We start from the raw sequence: 22,003 nt of genomic DNA on the forward strand, positions 1-22,003 counted from the left end.
TCTGGGTGTAACGGCCTCTTTCTGGGTCACTGTGTCGCTGTTTGGAGCCACAGTGACAGTTGGTGAGCCAGAGGTTTGTGGTCTGGTTTGAAAAATGCCTGCAGGGACGGTCACTGGTGTGAGATGCTGTCAGTGTGTAACCAGAAGGATATTTTTTCCCTTCTCCGCTCTCATGACACAGCTCACTCTTTGTCAAGGCCGCTGTCACGAGGCGCCAACTGGACTCTGTTACTACCCAAGCGCATGTTTCCGTCTCTGCTTCTTTGACCGTTATTCTGTTTTGTTTGGCAGGCATCCAGGTGTAAGGTGTGTTTTATTAGTCTGGGTTAAGCCCGCTAATTTCTTTCCTGTGCGAGGAAGTGCAGATATGTAAAGGGAGAAAGTGGGTTACAGTCTTTGGCGGCATCTGTCAACAGACAGATGGCTGCTGATTGGTCCGTTTAAACCCCATGTACATGTTAGATGTTACTATTTGAAGTTGTTTTTAGAGCAGGTCAAGTCGAAGTGCTCGAGTCTGCTCTTAATGACTTTAATTCCTCCATTTATGTCACATGCTCTGATTCTCTCCACACTGTTTAATCATTTCTCATGATTTTTGTTTTAAGTTTAAGCTGAATTGGAGCCTGCTAGAGAATGCTAGGCACACATTACTGTCTTTGAATTGAGGGTTGAAGCTGTGCTGCTCTATATCATGAATAAATAAATTAGTTAGCCCTGATACTTGGTGAAAAGAGTACTGGCTGTACCATCACATCCTGACACTTGCTCAGCGCAGAGCCCGGCAGCGTGGTAAGGGATGACTTGAGGGAGAGTGTTTGAGTTAGTGTAACACGGGCGTGTGAAGGACACACTGGCCAGTGATGAGCGAATGTGATCTCATTTTCCTGCTTCACAATCAGAAACCAGCCATTGTCTCTCCAGGTCATAGTTTCTCTGCGCTGGGCTAGAAACAAACCCAGTGCCTGATTGCTGTATTTTGCTGCCTTCTTTTTCTCTTGTGAGTCAGTAGGAATGTGAGGAATGACCTTTGCGAGGACTGACTGTTTCCCACCCAGCTCTCATCTGCCCATTTTTAGTCATGCACAGGTCTAGTTTCTCCTTCGTTTTTCTTTGTCATCCTAACGCTCCATTTCTTTACTCTAACCTATTATCCACCTCCTGCTTTCTCATATCCTTTCTTTCCAGCTGTTTATGAGCACTTTCTCTTCTTACCCATTCTTTTCAGTCAGCTCAGCACATTGAATTTCCACAAATTGCAGCATAAAGAAAGAGCCCCTGTGAGCTGGAGTAGCTTGGGCTGCATATTTTGTGAAACCTCAAAAACCACTGGACCTCTTCATCTCTTGTGAGAAGTGCCTCCTCCTCCTCTTCCTCCCATGGGCCTAGCAGTGGGGCTACATCAACCCCCTTTTTCAAGCCATCAGCATGTGGGGCTTAGCTTAACAACCACATCCAGCTCCCTTCAGAAGAAGGCAGTTGGCACACACAGGTTTGAGTCACAACACTGCAGGTTTTAACCGGTGCAGCGGGAAACCTTAAAGTGTGTGAGCATGAGATTCATAAGAAAAGCCTGCCAGAGGAGCTGTTCCTCTCTGCGTGTGTTGACAGGTTCCTGCTGTTGTGTTGTTTTTTTTGTTTTAAAAAGAGAGATTTATCTCCTGTTTGACAGGAGAGGGCTCTCTCTACCCTGCACTCACGGCTGTTGCTGACACGAAGGCGCCTGTCTTTGTTGAAGTGGTGTTTCTGTCTGCAGGTGTGCTTTTATACACACTTGAACACCTTAATTAGTCCTCTTTGGCTCGAGGAAAATATGTGCCTTTTAAGTAACAGCCACTCAGAGCGATGAAATGGCTCACTCAGTGTTTTAAGTGGGCCATTCAACTTTTCTGGGTCCCGCTGCAGTCTGGCTGCCATTCAGCGAGACTGGGTAAGACACCACAGTAGTGTGTTGACCCGGGGAGACAAACACACTTCTCATCCTTAGTGCTGAGCACTAGCTGTTGCCAGGCCAATTTCTAATCCTGCGCTCTGTCTCGTCACATTAGTGAACTCTGATCACTTGTCATCGCAAATCTCTAAAGCCCCCATCACCCTACTGACCCTATAACTCTTTACTAAATGTTCGAAAGTAAGCCAGCAGTGCATGGATGGGAACTTTGGGAATTATACTACTGAGTACACGCACATACTTGGAGCTGGAGTTCAATGATTCCAGATTTGTATTTTTTCAAACAGCTGAAGGTTGCGTGAAAAGCTTATCCTACATGCCCACCATGCCTGCATGAGCAAATGATAACGATGATAACGGTGTCATCCAAAGTTATCTGCAATGCATGGAAAAAATCCCAAATCTCTCCAACTAATTCTCTAGCTCTTCCAACACACTCCTCAACACCATTTACACCATTTATTATCCTAATCGCAGTCACACCTAATCGCAATTAGGCTCACATAATTAAAAATCGCTGAGTCCCAAACTTTATTGGATACGCTGTCTCTCGTGGGTGTGTGTGTGTGAGAGAGCTGGGATTAATTACAGAGACCAAAAGTAACAACATATTGTAACTATAATGTAATTACCGAATTTAGTACAATAACGTCACATTACTGCATTACTGGTGAAATAAAATGTGATCGCAGTAATGTGTTACTTTTACGTGTTACGCTCAGTGCTGCTCGCCACCTTGTACTTACACTGTCAGCAGGTCTGTGACTCTTTATCTGCAGACTCTCATGTAACTGTGTGGCCATTTCATGAAATGCGAGCAAGCCTCTGCGCTGTATTTACTTGTGAATACGTGCAGATATGCAAACGTAAGACTAAACTTTGCAAGCCAAATGTTTGCCGTTCTGTGCAGCCTCCATCCTTCATGCACTTTATTCTGTTTGTCTTTTATTATGGTGTCTGCAGCTGGATGGAACTGTGGATCTGGATGAGAGGCGCTGCATCCGTTCAGCCATCCGGGAGCTGAGGAGGAGGGAGATTGAGGACATGGAGGCAGCTCTGGCTAGCAAGAGATTTCGACCCACACGCCTCAATCAGCAGGAGGACAAGGAGAACCAGCACAGGTGAAGCTGCACACACAGACACACAGATGTCTGTGCTGATGACAGTTTACTAGGCCAGGTGAACTGGAAATGCTGAAAATCTTCAACTCCACTGGGAAAGCTCTGGAAAAGTCAAGTTAGCAAATCACAGGAGAGAGAAAACTGCAACAGTAAAATTTCCCATCCCTAAAATTTCCACCTAGTGTGGTTGTTTTACAATAAATACTTTCACTTTCAAATATGCCACACGGTCATGTGTCACATTAACGTAGATCAGCTATCGCAGTCTGTTTGATTATTTACCTTTCAGAGACTTTCCAGCACCTGTCGTCCAGCTAAGCAGCGTGGATTAATGGGTTACTTATTTGAATCACTTTAGGTTACCACAATCCCATCATCTGTTCTGGAGTAAAGGGAAGAAGTGACATTATTGGATAAGAAGCAGACGCTCAGAATCAGCCGCCACTCTCCTCCTCCATCGCCGAATCCTAATATAAGAGTGGTGACGGGGCCCTGATTGTTTCCATTCAGTGCTGCTCTCGAATGACTTGCGTTACAATAACACAGGAGGTGCCTCAGTGAAGCTGCTAAAAAAAGCATGCTTTTGCACATGCATGCATGTATTCATATGCCAGGACACAGAAACCCATCTGAAAGTGGAATAGAAATGTGGTAGGAGGAAAGGCCATTGTCCCGTGCCTCTCAGTGGTGGAATGTGAAGTATTCCACTCCGGCATTGCTGCGCATCTTTTTAATGCCAAAGAGCGGAGAGAAGCGAGGATAATGAGTATGTGAGTAATAGAAACCACCATAAAAGCAAGGAGTGAAATGGAGAATATGAGGCTGAAAAAGGGAAAATAAGTGCAGCTTTTTTTTTAGGGGGGGGGGATGTCATTGGCTGTCAAATCTGTCATGTCGTAATATCACTTCTTCCATGCTCGATTTGGGAGTGTTCCCTCTGGGTTTTCTCTCTGCCAAGAAAACCGTCCTTTATCTTTCAAATTACCTTCAGCTGCCTGTAATATATGGGCAGAAGCTTCAGATTAGAGTCAGAGGAGCCAAAGTTTTACAGTCTGATATTTTAAACTATTAGGCTTTCTAGTTTGTTTCATGGTGAGTGGGGATTAGTTGAAGATCCATTAAAATGTCTTTGCGTTTCTTTCTCAGGTCAGAATCCAACGAGAACTTGGATGGGCTGAAACAGAAACTGCAATCAATCCGGGACATCGACGAGCTTCAGCAAATGGTGAATATCGTATCGCAATATCAGTAATGCTAACGTCTCACATCACTTTGTAGTTTCACTGAGCTTTTGCATGTGTTTGCTCATAGCTCAATGCAGCCAGCGAGTTCAAGGAGAGGAGAATGATCCGAGCGGCCATTCGGCAAATTCAAGAGGAGCAGCAGCAGGGTGAGTGGGATCCAGTAGCACTTGTTTGACGGAGCGGAATCAGAAACATCTTGTCTTATAGTGACAAATCAAATTAGGGTGTTGTAGTCTTCATGCCATAGTGGCATCTCAAACAGTTTAACCAAGCTATAATTTGCACCAGTGTAATTAGAGAGAAATGCACCAGAGGGAAATATGTCAGAATTTCAAGTCTTCAGATGTTTGCGGTTTGTTGCAAAAGATGTAAATTGGTTTGATGAGGATGCAGAGAGGAAGAAATTCCAGAGATGGACAAATTATTGCTAATCTACAGATGAAAATTATTACATTGTTATGAAATAATCCCTGGTTATCTCATACTGGGCCTTGGTGCAACAATAGACAGGGAGAACATGCAAACACATGCACATAGAAAGACCCCGGCCAGATGGTGGATTTGAACCCAGGACCTTCTTGCTGTGAGGCAACGGCACTAACTAGGCTGAAAAACTGCCTAAAATCAAGCCGTTTGCGTAGTCTCATGCATGCGCTTTTGGCTTAGAGTTATCTTGCACATTAACTGATTCCATGTGCTACAGCATCCATCATTGTAGCACATGGACATCAATACTTCAAGAGCCATCCAGGCACCATGTGCACATCCAGAAGAGGGTGCTAGAATTAAAGGTAAAGAAATGAACTTAGCTGTTCATTGTGGAACGTAAAAGTAAAAGTAAGTTGGTCTTATCATTGTCTTGGCCATAAAGTATGTTCACGTGTGAGCGCTCAGTGCCATAGTTACTAGGGCAGATCCACCTACGATGCTGGGTCAGATAGGGGATTCCTGTCATGCCTAAGTGCTGTCTGGCCCATGTGAACATTGAACTGCACGTAGGAGGCTGTATGTGCAGGGTGATACACGCACACAAAAAAGCAACCCATTTTCAATTTAACTTGTGTCCCCCTGTGTTTCCTCTTCTTTTAAAATCACACATGACCAGAATGTTAACATGAGATGAGATTATAAGAAGGTATCTACTTTGCTCTAAATATTCCTACTGTACTGTAATTCTATTGTGTGCCCATGTTTTTCAGTGGTCGTGGAGAGGGGGAAGACTTCTGGCTTGGAGCCGGAGGGTGTGCAGTCCCAGAGCAGCATGGGAACTGGGGTGAGTACTGCAGAGTTACTGGAGTGGGAAGAAGAACGATTAAATGTCACAGCGCTGTGCTGGTGCAGTCCTGACATCTACATTTACAAAAATCATCTAAGCATGGGGCCGTTTGCGGGTGTCACATTCTGTTGCATGGCAGCAGTGACCACCGAGGTTTCTCTGCTGCCGCAGTGAAGAAAACAACAAAAACAACAACAAACAGCGAGACTTGAGTCACTTACCGGAGCGGGAATATAGCTGCACACAAAACAAAAAAACACATGCCTGAGCCGCCACAGAGGGAGGAATGTGTTTGTCACATATTCCTATTCAGGTTCGACCAAACCGAGGAAAATGATAAAATGCGCTTTGACTTTGGTGTGAGGGCGGAAAATTGCTTTTGACAGGGAGAGTCTTCCAGCTGCTGTCATTTCACACACATGTAACTGAAAAGCCTGTCTCATTTTTGAAGAAAAAAAAGTTTTAAAGTATGGATTTCTTAAGATTTCTGTTACATCTGTCGGACAACTACTTTTAGCTGGAGTATTCGGCCTTGTCTCAGAGGTCTCTCACAGCTGGCGCGCCCTCTTGTGGCTGAGCAGCGGAGCCTTACAGGAGGAGACGTTAGATTATCTGCTGTCGGTGATCAGTTTCTTGATAAAAGCTCTGTTTCCAGTGGATAGGATTTCTATAGGGAAAATTCCTTTTGTATGCAGCCACTGCTCTTAAGACTAAGTCCCTGAGTGATGAGACCACCTCCCATATCTGTGCTTTTAAAGAGGGGAAAAATACAATCGCTCACCTTATCAGAGTTCTGGTGTTTCATTTAAAAGCACTTGTTTTTCCCACCACAGAGATGCAAAGGGGGAGAAATGAAAGGCTTTTAGTATCAGTCCCATTGTCTGCTGGAGCCTGTGCTTTGCTTGCATTCCTGTGTGTGTGTGTGTGTGTGTGTGTGTGTGTGTGTGTGTGTGTGTGTGTGTGTGTGTGTGTGTGTGTGTGTGTGTTCTCCTCAGCTAGGAAGTGATGATGGCATGTTGGCGTAACAGGATGCCCTATCACTCAAGCCTATTTTACCTCGCTTCCTTCAAGACAGCTGAACAGTACGTTGGTGAAATTGTGAGGATGGACGAGGAGGGGGAGTGGGAAAATGCGGAGGTCGGGGGTTGAATTCGGAAGGATGGACAGACAGACGGCCCACCAGCTGTGCCCCGGCAGTCTTAAAAGTCTGTACTGAAATGGGGATGTGGGCCAAAAAAAACATCAGCCAGCAGCAGCAGCAGGGCTCCTTCCAGTCACATCACAGCGTCGGATCTCTTTGAGCCTCTTACAATTGTCCCGTTGAAGATGGTGGTCTTAGATAGGCCTGAAAAGCAGCACGCAGGCACAAGCGGCATGCAGTATGTGTATGTGAGCCCGGACTCAAGAAGTTGCCTGTATACAAAATGATGAATGAAGGTGTTTAATTAGTAGGTTAATACGGCTGTTTGTCTGTATTTATGCTAGATTCCGATCCCATTTAGAATTTAATGTTTCTAATGCTCACATGCGCGGGTAGCTGAGGTACACTTAAAGTTTCCTTTTGCCCATTTTCTAGTAACCACGTGGAAACTTTAATTATATGTATGTAGCAGAAAAAAATGTCAGTACACAGAAAGGGTCCTTTTGATTATTGCAACACATAAAGGCACAAAATATTTAAATTGTGTTTTTTGTTTTGAAGAGCACAACTCCCCAAAAAAGAAGTCAAAACAAGAGCAGAGTGTGTCAGAAGTTAATGTGTCAACCAGGCAACCCATTAACCTGTAAAAGTGTCCGTGAGTGTGAGTGTGGTGGGGGTCAGATCCCTCTGGAGACAGAATGAGAGGGAGGGGAAGTCAAGGGAGTGGCTTCTTGGTATTATATGTGTGTGTGTGTGGTGTTTGTGGTGGTGTAAATGTTTGTGCGTGGGTGTGTATGATGTGGCTGCGGGAGCAGAGCGTCAGAATAGCGGACGTCCTGACTCCAAGAGGGTTGCTGCTGATAGAGAGGGAGAGAGAGAAAGAGGGAGAGGCAGTCAGTCGCGTGAAGAGAAGGTAAATGTCACTCTGATTTTATCGCAGGCTAAACACGCCTCTCATTTTCTTAACCTTTGGGTTTTTGTTTTTTTTTTCCTTGTCCTGAAAAGGCATGTAAATATCTTTCCTCGTCAGTCTGTGCTCATTTCTTTCTGAGCGGAGAATGGGATGTGCCTGCCTCTGTGTTTACATTTCAGGTATGTGTACTTAATGGTTTATTGTTCACTTAGATCGCTCGGTGCGCATTTTAGCCAACAGGTAGACTAATTACAGCTGGAACTTTTCACATTTTGCATGAAGATCCATTCAAATAGTCAAAGTGTTGTTTAACAAGTTTAACAGAAACTGTAATATTTAATGCTGGATTTTAAAATGGATTTATTAAACTAAACTTTGAAAGTTTGCAGGTTCGCTTACTATTTGGCGTGTTGGGGGAAGAGTTCAGTCAGGCTGCTTGTTGGGTTGTTGTTTAATCATAAAATTGCTACAATAAGGAACCTTAGTTGTCAAAAACAAGCCCCAGTATGTGCAATAGAGAGGGTTTAGCAGACTTCTTAGAGATGAATTGTGAAAGCGTCCTGTAGGAGGAAAAGTCTAAAAAAGACCAGAAGGAAAGCTTAGACTGGCATGTGCTGATCTGCAGTAAGTAAAAATGGGAATGAGACTCTGGTCTGACGACTTCTGCGGGTTTCCTCACTCCAGACTGAGTGTATATGTGATGCAGAGAGGATTCCTGCTTCATTCTAGATATTGTATTTCATTTGTTGGAGGTTAGCCGAGCGTGTGGTTCCTCAGGCTGCCGTAATGGAAAGTGAGCCGCCAGGTTCCTTCTTCTTTTCTTCTTCTTCTTCCACGTAGCGGCATGGAAGACCCTCAAATGGGTCTGACCTCACCGGTGGAGTGATGGATTTAACTTCCACGGAAAACTGGAAGTTAAACCCCGTCATTTAATCCAACTATGGATTAAAACCCGGCGTGTTAATCCATAGTTGAGCTCACGTGTGTGAGCTGGTTGGTAAAAGAGGTGCTTGTGTCTCATTCTGAACTCTCATTGTTGTTTTTTTGTGGAGTTGAGGGTTCAGAGGAGTCCAGATGGCCCACGCCTCGCTGCGGTCACGGGAGAGGACAGTTGTTTTTGTGTTTACGAGGTTGAGATTTTGCAATTATAGTCTGACACAAACAGGCGCTTGAGGCCGTATGGGACGATTGGCTGGAGCGACAGGGTGTCGGTGTTGGTTCCCCTCTGTCAGGTCCCAACCATCAGGGCCAGAGCGAAGCCGCTAATGACAGCATGGCGGCTGGCAGCAGGTCCCGTACTCTGGTCTCGATCTCTATTTCCACTTTATCTTCCCCTTTTTTTTCACTCAGCCTCGCTGTCTGTGAGAAATATGTTCCCTGTGGTTTAGTGGGAGTTTTAAATGACGGCTGTCTGTCTGAGTCCCGGTAGGAGCAGCAGAGGGTGAGGGGGGTGAGCACGTGAGGGAAGGCTTGTTCTCTTTAATTGTGTTTGTTGCTCGAACACAATTATCTCCCCCTGCGACTCTTTGATTGGGTGACTGCACTCAGGATGCGAGCATCCTCTCGCCTCAGTGCACCGTAGTGCCTTCATTACAGGAGACTGTTTGTGCCCTGCAAAACCATCAGACGCTTTAATGACTCATTATAGGAGCATTCTGCTACGTTTCTGTGGCTTGCCGCAGTGTATAGGTGACATTTATTGTTGTCTAGAAAAGCTCAGAAAACCTTTTTTTCGAGCCCCTGAGTCTGTGCTCTGCTTTTAGCTCCATATGGAAACCTGGAAAAAGTGACATCAGGGCACCTGCTACGTAGATTTACACTGTTATAATATCACATTTAGGAGTTCAACTCCCCTTTTGGCTTATTTTAGCAACAAAATGTAATCGTGTCCCAACCCGAGCTGTGCATTTTCCACATTCACCTTTTGCCTGCGTCTCATCACATTTTCTCCTCTGCTATCAAACCACTATCTCCTGTGATCTGCTCAAGGAGGGGAAGGTCACAGTCAAGAGAGCATAAAGCTGTCGGGTTTCTTTCTTGCCTCTTGCTTGTGTTTGACTTGGAGCAGGCTTTGTGGTTGGTCCTCTGTCTGCGCGGATCACACATTGCACTGATTAAATTCCATTTAAAACACCAAAGGTGTGATTTGTAGGATTTTCACTCTGCTTCTGCTGTTAACAACCAGGCCAGCCTTTTGTCTTGAATAACATAATTTACACATGGGGAACTGTTTGCGGTGCGATTGTGCGGTTGGGTGTGTGCACTTTCTTTCCGAGCCTGAGAGATAGTGAATGTGTTTAAGGAGCGTTTGGCAGTAATAGTAGGCTGTAAATCTGCTTTAAGTATTATATTTTCATGTATTGTATGTTTTTTCAGGATCCACCCCAGCATTTGTTGCGCTATTCTTAACCCAGATGCCTCTTTTAAAGTGATTTTTGTGCTGTGATGTCATTCATCATTTCAAATGAGCTGCTGAGTGACGAGCAACACCTGAAGCTCCACACAAGAGAATTTTTGCCCTTTAGTAGAAAAGTTTAAGTCTCCAGAAGTTTGAGTTAAGAGTGTGTTTGTTGGTGATTTGAAGACTGTGTGTGTGCGTGCGTGCGTGCGTGCGTGCGTGTGTGTGTGTGTGCTCAGAGAAGCCTTATTTGTGCAGCTGATTTTCCCGTGGAGTAGCTCAAGGTCAAGCACCAGAGGCCCAACAGTAGTGTCGGCATCCACATCTTTCCCTCTCTGTTCTCTCTCTCCTGTTTCTTTTCTTCAATCCAAAATGCTGCCGCCTCAACCCCGTGACCTCCTGCATTGGAGCTCAGGGTTAAAGTGCTGAGGTAATCTAAAGATGGTCAAATCATGGACCTAATATAGCAGTAAACCAGGTGGTGAATGCACATGTTTGCTTTTTAGCCACTCAGGGCGCCTCTCTCTCTTTCTCAGCCATACACAATCTAAAGTAAACATCCTTATTTTTCCAGCTGGCCAAGCTGTGTTGCTCATCCATGCTCAACGCCTCGAGCATTTGACCTCGACCTCAAACAAAAGACAGTTGTGATCACCAGCTAACCTCAGACCTACGACAGTAACTGATCTTTCGTTCTGGTTTTGATCGGAGGAGTGGCTGCCTGCTGCTCTGAGCAATGGCTGAACACATTGTGTCTTTTGAGAATTTCAGCTCAGTTGAGTGCAGCTTTGCTTTTTGCAGCTGAATTGAAGATCACTAAGCACATGTTATTCTTTTCTTCTTTTTTTTTCACAGGAGACTGAGAAGGAGAGCCGCAGTGAGCGTATCCGATCTCAGATCTGGGAGTTAAGCAGCCAGCAGACACAACAAAACAGAGAGCAACAGAGAATAGGTGAGAATGAATGCGAGTACTCTTCAAAAGAGAGGGAAATTTTCACCGTTTTATGGTTTGTTTTTCATAAGAAAAAAAGAGAAGCTGCACAACCTCACGCTTGCAGGATATACTTCTGTCACACTTAGGGATCACTGCCATATAGAAGTTTGTATATACTGTAAACATGCCCTAAAGGTCAAGTTTAGTCAGGCAATATCAACACAAAACCAACACTGGTCACCTCTGTTACACGTATGTGTAAATGCATACGCCTCTCTTGATGCCTTTTCCTCTGGAGCGCCTGTTAAAATAGTTGGCCAAAGGAGCCATTCTCCTCATGAGGTGGTCGTCGGGAGGTCATGTTAGTTCAGCTTCTTTATGCTCCTTCATCTAACTTTATTAAGTGTTTGGGGTAACTCACAGCCACGACTAAATCTCTTTGGCTACACGTCCTTTACTTTTTCTTTTTTAAGTGTAAAGTAATTTTATTAGCCACTCTGTCAGTACAGCCATCAATAAAGTAATGTCAGTTCATGCCTTTAAGAGGAAACAAGTGTGCTACATTTGCAGCAACACTTACAGAGCTACCACGAGCAGCTTATAAAACGTGTAAAGGGGACTGAAGTCTTGTTGCAAGCCTGTTTGTGTTTTGTCATTTTTACTTTTTTTTTAATCCTAAATACCACGTATAACATCCGCTTTGTATAACTTAAGAACAAATTTAACTTTGGCCATCCGTAGCTGATTTCAGCACACATTTGGCTAACTGGAGCTTGGCCCGAGGCTCATAGTCATAATGTCATTGTGTGTGGCCTGGTCAGCCGTGGGCTTGGCTCTTGGTGTCCTTCACATGGGGTTGGTGATGGGGTTCTGGGAAGCAACAGAGGGAAACCCAACAACCACATCTCTGCTAAATAAAGCTGATACCAGAACAGAACTGAAGCCTCCTTTACGTGGCCGTGAAACTCCCCACTGTTCTGCATTTAGCTGTGCCTTACAATTTAAGCCAGTGTGAAGCTAGGGTCAATAAAAAAAAGACCACCATAGAAATGTAAAGAGGAAAGGGAGCTTTTTTAAAGTGGATCAACAAAGACATGGGACATTTGTGGTTGGTGTAATACAGTGTAGGCAGGGTGGGCATGTGGTTCCTGAAGGTGTGGTCGTCTTAAGCCCTGAGCATAAACGCATAATTCTGCGTTTCACATACAAAAGAAGAAGCTTATATTTACACGCTTACGTCAGTGACCATGTGTCACTATACCGGTAAGGTTATGATTTCAAGAGTTTCTCAATGCTTTAAGTTCCCAGGGGAGAGCGAGTTCCTTTGAACGTATCTTATGCAGTTTTAAAGCTTTGAGCTGAGCGTTTTGGACATCATGATTGAGGTGATGTGGGATAGGGGTAGTTCAGACTGAGAAAGTGATCCCCATACAGTAACTTATTAATCTAAAGGTTTTGCACAAAAATATGCTGCTTTATTGTCCTTTTAACTCTATTTGGGTCATAATTTGCAAAAAGAGCGTCATTTGCTATTCAATAGTACGTGAAGCTAACAGCTGAGAACACTAACTCCTCAGGATTTTGTGGTCTGTATACAGTACACACACAGTTTCACAGATTCTGTTTGCAAACAGGTGAGTTCCTCGCTGCTGATCATTAGAAAGAATGGACATGCTCAAAGGCACAAGTGCCCAGGTGATTTGTCTAGCTTTTATGTACAGTATCTGATTAGTCCATTCATTTAGTCCAAATATTGCTATAACACATGAAATCTCTTTACACAATCACAAGCTGAGCAACCAAAATTGGCACACAGGTATATCTTAGGCCTCCTATATTAGATCTTATTATTTTGCCTGGCAACCACTTGCCAAAGCAACAAAAAAGAAAAAAAAAAAGTAAAAAAAAGTAACAAATTATGAAAGCATCATCTCATTTTGCAACAATAACATCTAATTTATATCCACAAAGCTTTAATGATGTGTAATATGACCTCATCACGGTTCCTAGCAACCACCTAATAACACAGACCCCGCAGTACCGTAGCACAAGCATGTACTAGCTCTAAAAACAAGTTGCTTAATCCCACCACAGGTCGGATCATTGAAAGATTACATACGTTTTTGTTTTTTTTTAACCTCTCTGTCAGTGTTGCTCTTCCATTTGGTTGCCACTGAAAAGTTTCAACAGCAACTACATGCACGGACAGACATTCATTGTTCCTGAGGATGAATCATTCAGACTCTAGTAATCCAGACTGTTTCTTTTCTTTTTCTTTTTTTTTCACCACAGTGAGGTTAAACTTGTAGATTTTAGTAAAATATCAAATCATATTGTATTACTGTGTATTGTATTAGTTGTCAAATTGAATAAAAAAATACTAATAATGAAAGTCCAGAGCTGCTGGCATGGCTCCAAATCTACAGTGGGGTTAATATTGTTTACATCTAATGTAACAACTTCTTTTAAAATACTTAAAAGAAGTTGGCTAACAGGGCTAACCATTGCCTTCATCACCTTGCTACAGAAGCCTGTGCCCAGCCTGTTACACCAAATTTAAGGTTTGATTAAACCATGGAACTGCTCATGAGCAGCTGAAACGAACTCGTGTTGACCCCTTCACAGCCAGCACAAATACTGGGCAGGCTTCCTCTGGGGTCATTGCTTCACTGTCAAAGCAGTATAAAGAAAGCTCTTGGTTGTCCTTTGTTTGTGCTCCGTATATATACTGGCAGAAGGTTGTAGCGTTTTGTTGCTATTTTGAAATATATAAAAAAAAAATGCAAGCCTCTCATTATGCAGTAGCAGTGGGGATTTTCCCAGAAATGCCCACACAATAGATACGACAGCTTCCCAACGGCAACGACGTGAACAATAACATGAGTTTGCTGGAGAGCAGCTGTGTGTGTGTGTGTGTGTGTGTGTGTGCGTGCGCGCGTGTGCTGGCTCTCACTTTGGTTATTACATTTATTAAAGACCAGTAATTAATTGAGCTTTGGTTGAGTGCATTGCGAGCTATAGACACTACTGTGTAGCGGACCATTATTTTCCTAATTGTGTGTCCCGATCACGTTTTCTATTCAGGCTGTATTACATAAGCATTCGGTCTGTTTAATCAACAGCTTGCTGCCATTTTTAGCTTCTCTCATATCTGAAATAATTCACAGGATTATTTTGGGAAATTGCTTTAAAAGCGATAAACTATTATTAATAAACTTATTGTGCAGAATCTATAAAGCAGTAATGAGCTGATAAAGGTCAGCTATGCTTGGTGAAGCTGTGAATGCTCAGCCGTGATTACGACTGCTCGAAAGTTGAAAGAGACTGTCGGCTGCCTCCGGTCAGACTGGAGTCCCTCTTTGATTTGGTTAGTAAATGACAGACATGCATACTTGGTGAACTCCATTTGGTTGCCAAGCTGGTGCAAACTAAGGTCAGTCATAAGTGTTTTTAGGTCTTTCTTTGTACATGTGCTGTAGGAAGTGGATACACATCTTGGTTTTTTTCTCTGTTTTTCTTATCTGCGGTGTGTGTGCATAACCTCAGATATTCATATAGCAGCATGGTGGGGTGTTGGAGGTAGATACTTGTCGCAGGGGGGAGGATGCGGGCAGGGCTGTGATATTTGGAGTGTGGTTTCCTGTTCGTCTCTCTTTTTAACCCACTCTCTCCCTGACTCCTTTTTTTTAATCGCGTCCCAGATATAACTGTGCCACATGATCGCTTTCCACACTCGTGGAAAGCCTTCTTCCTACTTGACGCACATTCACCGGCCCAGTTGCAAATCTCACTCAGGAACTTGAGGCCAGTCTGGAGGAAATGTCTACATCCCTTCATGTCTCCACATGCCTGCCCTGTGATCCTGAGTGTATTTTCTAGCCTGGCCTTTCTGGGGCCCCAGTGTTGTGGAAAGATTTCATTTAACTCTCCAACATACCCATCTACTTCTTCCATTGCCCTCTAGTGTACTAGTAATATAAGAAGAATCTAGGTAACATGAAAATGTGTTTTTACAGCAGAGAAAACTTGAATGGTACAGAAAGTTACTTCATATATTTCATTTGTGTTTTTTATAACAGGTTCCAACTCAGGGATGGTGTTGGTTCTGGATCACCTGGTAAAGGATGATGGACCTCTGTTGATCCAGCCTCAGCGAGAAGCTGTGACCAAGGAGGCTGACCTGGTTATGTCTCACTGTCAGAGGTCAGACTCCTCCGATCTTAACGCAGCCTCAATGCTTTCCAAGCCCAATCTGGATCCTGTGGCCTCAGAGAAAGGTCTGGGCTCAGCTTACAGAGCCCGGCTGGACTCTGGAGCCTCAGACAAGAGCCAGAGTTCCTCCCAGCGTGGTCGGCTGAACTCCGGGGCATCAGACAGAAGCATCAACTCCCAGTCCTGTGCCAGACAGAGACTGGGCTCAGATGTCTCGGATTCATGCGTCAGACCCCGTCTGGGCTCCGAGACTTCAGACAGCATCGGCCTGTTGTCAAGGAAGCGGACGGTCTCTGGCACATCTGATCAGAGTGCAAGCATGTCCTCAGAGGAGCGGGCGCCATCGGAGGAGGCGGAGGTAGCCGGGAGTGAATCGACTTACAGCACAGATTCAGAAACTGACAGCAGAAGCCGAGGTTCAGCCGGCACCCAAGCTGAGTCTAACCAGGAGGAGCCTGATGGGGCGGTTTTATCTCGGAGAGATCCCGTAAATGGCCTGCTCAGCGGGAAAACTGACATCCAGAGGCAAAAGGTGGAGTGTGTGTGTGTGTGCGTGTCCATCTGTGTGTGCTTCAGGATTCAGTCATATTCATGAATTAACAACTTAAATTAAGTAATCCATGTTTTTGCACCTTTTTAAGCTACACTGCCTTGTACTCAGGCTGTCCTGGAGTCTTACATGAATGCTTTGTGGTGCATTTGTCAGCTGTCTGTATCTTTGAGCCTGCTGAACTCCGAGCGACACACGCCGTATATCGTGACTGCGCCACTAGAGTGGGGTGCTGAGCTGCATAGCCAAACTGAAGCGCACAAACCGTCCGAGCGCTCCTTTTTTCTTTCCTTCCACGTCATTATTCTTGACACGAAAGCCGACACTTCATTGTTCAGTGACACCCAGGTCACATCGGCATCCATAAACACTCCACTTCGAACTCCCGCTGGATGTTGTTTGACTTTTGTTACTTGGTTACACAAACAAACTGTGCACCTGACTTGTCTCTGTTTCACCTCAGCGGCGCTTCGGCCTCACCTGGTGTCAGAGAGGAGTACACAGCGTTAAAGGCCAAACATTCCCTCTCTCTCTGTTTTTCTGCACTGACTCTGTTAAACTGTTAAAAGCAAGATCTTCACATGGAGCGGGAGGGGGGCTACGGTGACCATGACGCCATCGTGTCGCTTTGCTTAATGTGTTTACTCAAGACTGGCCCCAAACTTTTTTTTATTGTTCCCCGTGCTATACAAGCTGATCCTCAGGCTCCTCGCAGTAATGTAAACACTCTGGGATCCATCGTGGCCACAGTGCCAAAAAAAGAACAGATGCTCACATCTTCATGCCGAGTACAATGTTACATAATGAAAACACCACCAGTCGATTCTGTATTTAGGACTGTGTAGGTCAGGAGTCCCCGTAGCCGCCCATGTAGTCCTCATGAATGTGTATTTTTCGCTCTGCCCGTTGACCTCTGCTCTCCTCTTCTTCCTGTACTAATTGTTCTGTCGTGTTTTTGTTTTTTCCTGTGTTTAGATAACTGTGGGCAGCGACCTGTCCCGCTCTTATGGCAAAGCGAGGGATTCTGGTAAGAGCCCTGCTCTGATGTATAAATAGAAAGCCTGTCAATATCAAGCTAGATCATCTTTTTAAGATACTTATCAAGGAAAAACTTTAGACATTCATCTTTACATTGTCTTGAATATATCTGGAGAAATTCTCATTGAAATTATTGCTAGATCATTTCTGAGAATTATGTAGGGGCTGTTAGGTTGACCATAAAGGAATGGACGGCTGGGAAGGGAGCATTTTGTTAATGCACCATATCTTCAGCGCTCTCTCCTAGATTTCATGTCATCTCATGTCCTACAAGCTGTGCTATAATTTTGTTTTCCTCTTAAGTGTCACATCTTGTTTTATCTTTGTAAGTATGACCCCAGTAAATATTATCTACTCTAATCCTTAGATATCCCAAACCATGAGCGTTGTACATATCACCTCTAAGTGAGAGAAACATTGCCTGAAAAGTCCAAAAATATAGGAACAAAGAGAGGGTGAAGCACAAGTTAAGTCAAGTAAAACAAGGGGCTGGAACAAAGGTTAAAAATGAGGAAAGAAAAGAGGAATAGGATTTGTAGAAAGCTTTTGAGGTGAAGGAGGGGATTACAAGAGCAATAAGTTGTAACGGTGCTAAATTCAACCTGGGCAGTGGAGGAGATCCTGGTTACTTATCTCTCCTGTACTGAGCTGTCTCTTTCTTTGATTTAAACTCCCCTCTTTGATTCTGTCTTCACAGCACCCGAGAAGAAAGCTGTTATATCGGAGCAGTTAAGTCGCACCACCTCTGTTCGTGATCGAATGCGCAAGTTTGCAGAACTTGAACAGAGTTCAAATGTCTCATCTTTAAAGAAGACTCCTTTGAGGAATGGTTCCTTCTCCAGCAGCACTGGCCAAGCAAATGTCTCCAGAGCTACCGAGCTGTTTACACACTCAGCAGCATCCCTCAGCACATCTGGAGACAGGCCAGCACGGTCACGTGTGGGCTCTGCATCCGCATCCGTGAGTCAGGCCGTGCCTCAGCCAAGAGGCGCGGCTAACAAGTCTCTGTCTTCAGCTGACCAATCGCAGAGCTCCATGGGTGGGATGGGACATCCAGCTCAAAAAGATGCGCACGCCTCCGATAAGTTAAAGGAAGACGGGACCCCAGGGATAGCAGCTGGAGAAAAGGTCACCCAGGGAGAGGCAGACCCAGACATGAAGACCTTCCTCACCATTGAGATCAAGGATGGGCGCACCACCACTTCCTCCTCATCAACCACCAGTAGAGGCAACATTATACCCATCACCCACATGACCCCACGCATCACTCCTAATGCCCTGGTGGGGCAAAGGCAAGGTAGGAGCATCAACCTGGAGCTCACTACGTCCTTAAATGGTCACCAGGAGCAGCGATGGTTGACGTAGTGTAGAGATTTTACTCTGAGCTACCGCACACTAGTGTTTTTGTTTGGACTCATTAAGGTTGCCAAGCTGCAGCCCACGTTATTTCTAATGGATTATATGTCTTTTCTTCCAAATGTCAGCATTAATATCAGCCGCTACAAGGAGTAATCAGATTGAAGGAATAAGGTCACAAGTGGGATAATGTCAAGAGGGGTTTTGTGCATCTGAAGAAGCACATGGATGAGTGGGGATAGATGTTAGAGCTGAGTGTATGAACGGCATGGTCGCACTGAATGGTATTTGTTAGAGCGTGGGCATGTCGGGAGTACGGAGCTGTGGGTCAACAGAAGAGAACAAACTTGGACAAGAGAAACAGCAACTGGTTGTCTCAGACGAAACTCAATGGGAATATTGTTACAGTGCAAATGAATGAGCCTGCCTGCCCATACAGTACAGGCCTTTGTGTGTCATATTCTGTAGTTCTTGTCTGCAACACACGTACTTTCTACAGTCAGTCGTTTGAGTGTGAATTTTAAAATGAGAGAAAAATGCCATCAGAGAGGGAACACATTCACTTTGAATGTGGCTCAACATCTTGATAGTACACTCAGGACAGTACGTCATGATGTAACAGAGACGAATTATCTGCATGATAGAAAAACATGTCTGGCATCAACTCAGCGCTTTACAGAAGCGCGAGCGCTACGGCTGCTGTTACAGTCTGTCCAAACAAAGATGTCTAAAGCTTCAGCTCTTCTCAGCGACCAGCATCTAAAACCCAAACAGTTTATTTTAAACTCAGTCTGAACACGTGCGATTCCAGCCCGCTCACCACTTACAGCTCCCTCGTACTCCGAGAGCCGCGCTGCGCTCTGTCACGAGCCTCACACTCTTTTTCATGTCATGTTCGCTTTAATGTTTTTTAGGCTCCTTTTTTGGAATCCTGCCTGTCCTGCTCTGAGTAACAGCAGCCTGTTAATGTGTTTCCAGTTTCCTGCAAAAGCACTGCAAGCTCTCTTAAATGTAGACTGAGCTTTGCTGGTTTGCATCAGTCCTGTATTTTATGATATAGCTTTCATGTGTGCGTGTCTGGATGTGGGAGGAAGCGGGTCACATAGAAATGTGCACACCAGGCCAGTGAAGAAAGTGCTTATGTTAAAGGTGGTGCTATCTTCAGTCATTAGACTTATGTGCTGTGTATGACACTGTACTGTAGTGTGTTTGTTTTCACCCCAGCTTAAGGTCTTACATTTCTCAAAGCTTTGTTTCTCTGTCTGTTTCAGAGTTGACCCTCGGCCTAAGAGCCACACCATTTAAGATCTCTTCCTCCAGCTTCTCCTCTGGACCCTCCATCAAGGTACAAACTGCCTTACAAAATGGTTTTGACAAATGGTCACAAAATTGTGGCTACACATAAACCTGACAGATCTTATCAAGCTCGTGTAACAGGCTTGATAAGACCTGCTATTAATTTATAGTTTGAGCTTTTTTTCATCTTCTGTTTTATTTCCAGCTGACCCAGTTAAATTGCACGGTTTCTGCTGCGTTTCTGTCACAACAATCACCTATAAGGTCTGAAAAGCTAGAGAGCCAGGGGAGTGAAGGTCACCAAGTGTGAGAAAAGGAGGGAGAGGAGGGAAGAACAGTGTTTATCAAACACAGAGCGGGTAGCCAGTCACATCTGCCCTTGTAGGGTATATGAAAGAGAGAAGCAGAGAGAGAGAGAAAGAGGAAGGGAGGGAGGTGTTCTGGGTATTCCCGTTTTTCTCTGTAGGTCATGCACGCTGAAAATTATCCAGGAAATGTTTCCTAAATACACCTTCAGTGCTGTGCAAAAGTCTTGAACTACCCCTCATTTCCTTTTTGTAATTTTTAGAAAACCTATTTCTTCAGGCTTTCTAGAGATTTTTTAAAGTTTTCCCTGGACATTGGCTACTTTTTCACTAATTATAAGGCCTTGTAAACATTCAAAGGAACATTTTTTTGCTTTTTAAGCCAGTTAACGCTGACCTATGAGTTGTTGAAGCATGAAACTACATGTAACGCAAGGGATCAACCTGTGTTGTATCTAGACAACTTAGCAAAGAACATTTCTTTATGAAAAATGCCAAAGATAACACAGTTTGACGGATATCAAATTATATTTTTTTCATCAGCATGATTCCAAAAGCGCTATTAGCTGAAAACTTGGACTATCTCATCCTGGTGTACAGAGTCTCTCTTATCTTATCTCTTAAAAAAACTGAGAAAACTGAACAAGTTGAGGAGAAAACTGGAAGTCTTGGGCCTAAAACCCCCACTACAGCACTATCTGAAAGTCATTCCCTTACAAAATTGGAAAGAATCCAGGAAAAACCTGACACGGGACCTGAGAGATACATCTGGCCCATCAGCTGATGAATCTACTGTGTGCCAAAGCTGCACTGCGCCCATTTCCCATTTTCCTAGCAAAACATAAAGAAATGAGGTGTGGATCAGGCCATTTGCACAGTGCTGCATGTGCACACACTGCACTGACTGGGTGGATTGGTCTTTCCATAGGATTGGAAAGTTACAGCAGTCAGAAATGACCAAACTATAACCTCTGAGGTCTGGGAGAACAGATAAACTCCCATTTGCCTCATTTCTTAAATCCTTCACTCTACCATGAAAGGAAGCATCCTAGTTAATGGAGAGTGGGTGATTGAGAGAGGAAAGGCACAACAAACAATGTTCTGTTTACTCTTTAATGGCTTTGTGTCCCCCCTCCCCCCGTGTGTTGAGCGCAGTGGTAATCTGATTATGAGATTTGAGAGTAGGTTAATTAGGGCTGGGAAGAGGGTCCACAAGGCTGTGCCTGTGGACCCTCCTTTCAGCATAACAGCTTTCTTATAAAAGACAGATTTTTGTATGAAGAAGACAAATCTTCTGCAAGATGTGAGGTTTATCCTAGCATGCAGGTAATGTCTTTAAGTGCAGCTGTGCATAGGATTACTTCTAAACAGTTACCAGACAACAACTGTGCTATCTGTAACTGTTGAGGTTGGTGGATCAAAAATGGGCTCCAGCGACACAGCACAGGTATGCCAGCATGCTGGCAGCAGCATGCAGTGGTTTACAACATCCAGACAGCTGCGTTGTAGTTGTATAAGTTTAACGCAAACACCTTCAGTGAGAAAGCACAGAGCTGCATTAAGGCTGCTGCTGATATTTCAACAGCTTCTGCTCACCATCGAAGACTGAGCCTCAGTCACCACGCTAATGAGACTGTGAAAAATAACAGACACCGTTGGTTAAGCTGAGCTCAGAGGTTGGTGGGTTGGTTCAGGCAGATGCAGAGACCACCTGTTGCCTGACTTTCTCTGGTTTAGCTTGTGTGTGTGTGTGTATAAGAGAGAGAGAAGGTGACATGTCAGGAGGATTGACCTTAAAGAAGCTTACCCACATACCCTTTTCACATTAGTGACTATAAGAGAGTGCACAGGATGGCGTGCTTTTAAATAAACTCTTCCTGTTTAGTGATGTTAATTGACCAGAGTGGTTTTGAGATGAAACTCTGATCTGTTTGGGTGGTCTGGCCTTCACTTTGGTGGTCTAACCTGAGCACTTGCAATTTATTTCTATCTCAATAAAAGACGCTGATAGCATCGGCTTTTCTTTTCTAGACGATCACTTTTAAATCAGGAGCCATTTGAGAGACCGGTTCAGATCATATTAACAATGAAAAAGTCCAAATACTGAGTGACTTGTAGTTTTTTATTTCGGCTAAGTGCTCGCAGTGTTTCACTACAATGAGAGTTCATTTTAGGCGGTGGCTAATTAATGTTGGCTTCTGCTCTAAGTGATCGCAGCTGCTCCTGCCTGTTTTGTCCGCTGTCTGTCCATGCTGATAGCTGGCCTTGAAC

General features: G+C 44.3%; 1 protein-coding gene across 2 annotated transcripts in view; it reads left to right on the forward strand.

Annotated features, from left to right (window-relative positions):
• The window catches only part of smtnb (smoothelin b), a 48,160-nt gene that overhangs the window by 15,121 nt on the left and 11,036 nt on the right, over nt 1-22,003 (forward strand). For both annotated transcript variants that reach the window (XM_085181076.1, XM_085181077.1), the window contains exons 3-11: nt 2,912-3,069; nt 4,216-4,294; nt 4,381-4,459; nt 5,513-5,586; nt 10,897-10,993; nt 15,055-15,719; nt 16,713-16,764; nt 17,473-18,072; nt 19,403-19,476. In XM_085181076.1, coding sequence (XP_085037202.1) covers nt 2,912-3,069; nt 4,216-4,294; nt 4,381-4,459; nt 5,513-5,586; nt 10,897-10,993; nt 15,055-15,719; nt 16,713-16,764; nt 17,473-18,072; nt 19,403-19,476 — 1,878 coding nt within the window. The remainder of the gene's footprint in view (nt 1-2,911; nt 3,070-4,215; nt 4,295-4,380; nt 4,460-5,512; nt 5,587-10,896; nt 10,994-15,054; nt 15,720-16,712; nt 16,765-17,472; nt 18,073-19,402; nt 19,477-22,003) is intronic.

This window comes from Neolamprologus multifasciatus, chromosome 12, assembly GCF_963576455.1.
Source record: "Neolamprologus multifasciatus chromosome 12, fNeoMul1.2, whole genome shotgun sequence".
In the NCBI taxonomy this organism is placed as follows: domain Eukaryota; kingdom Metazoa; phylum Chordata; class Actinopteri; order Cichliformes; family Cichlidae; genus Neolamprologus; species Neolamprologus multifasciatus.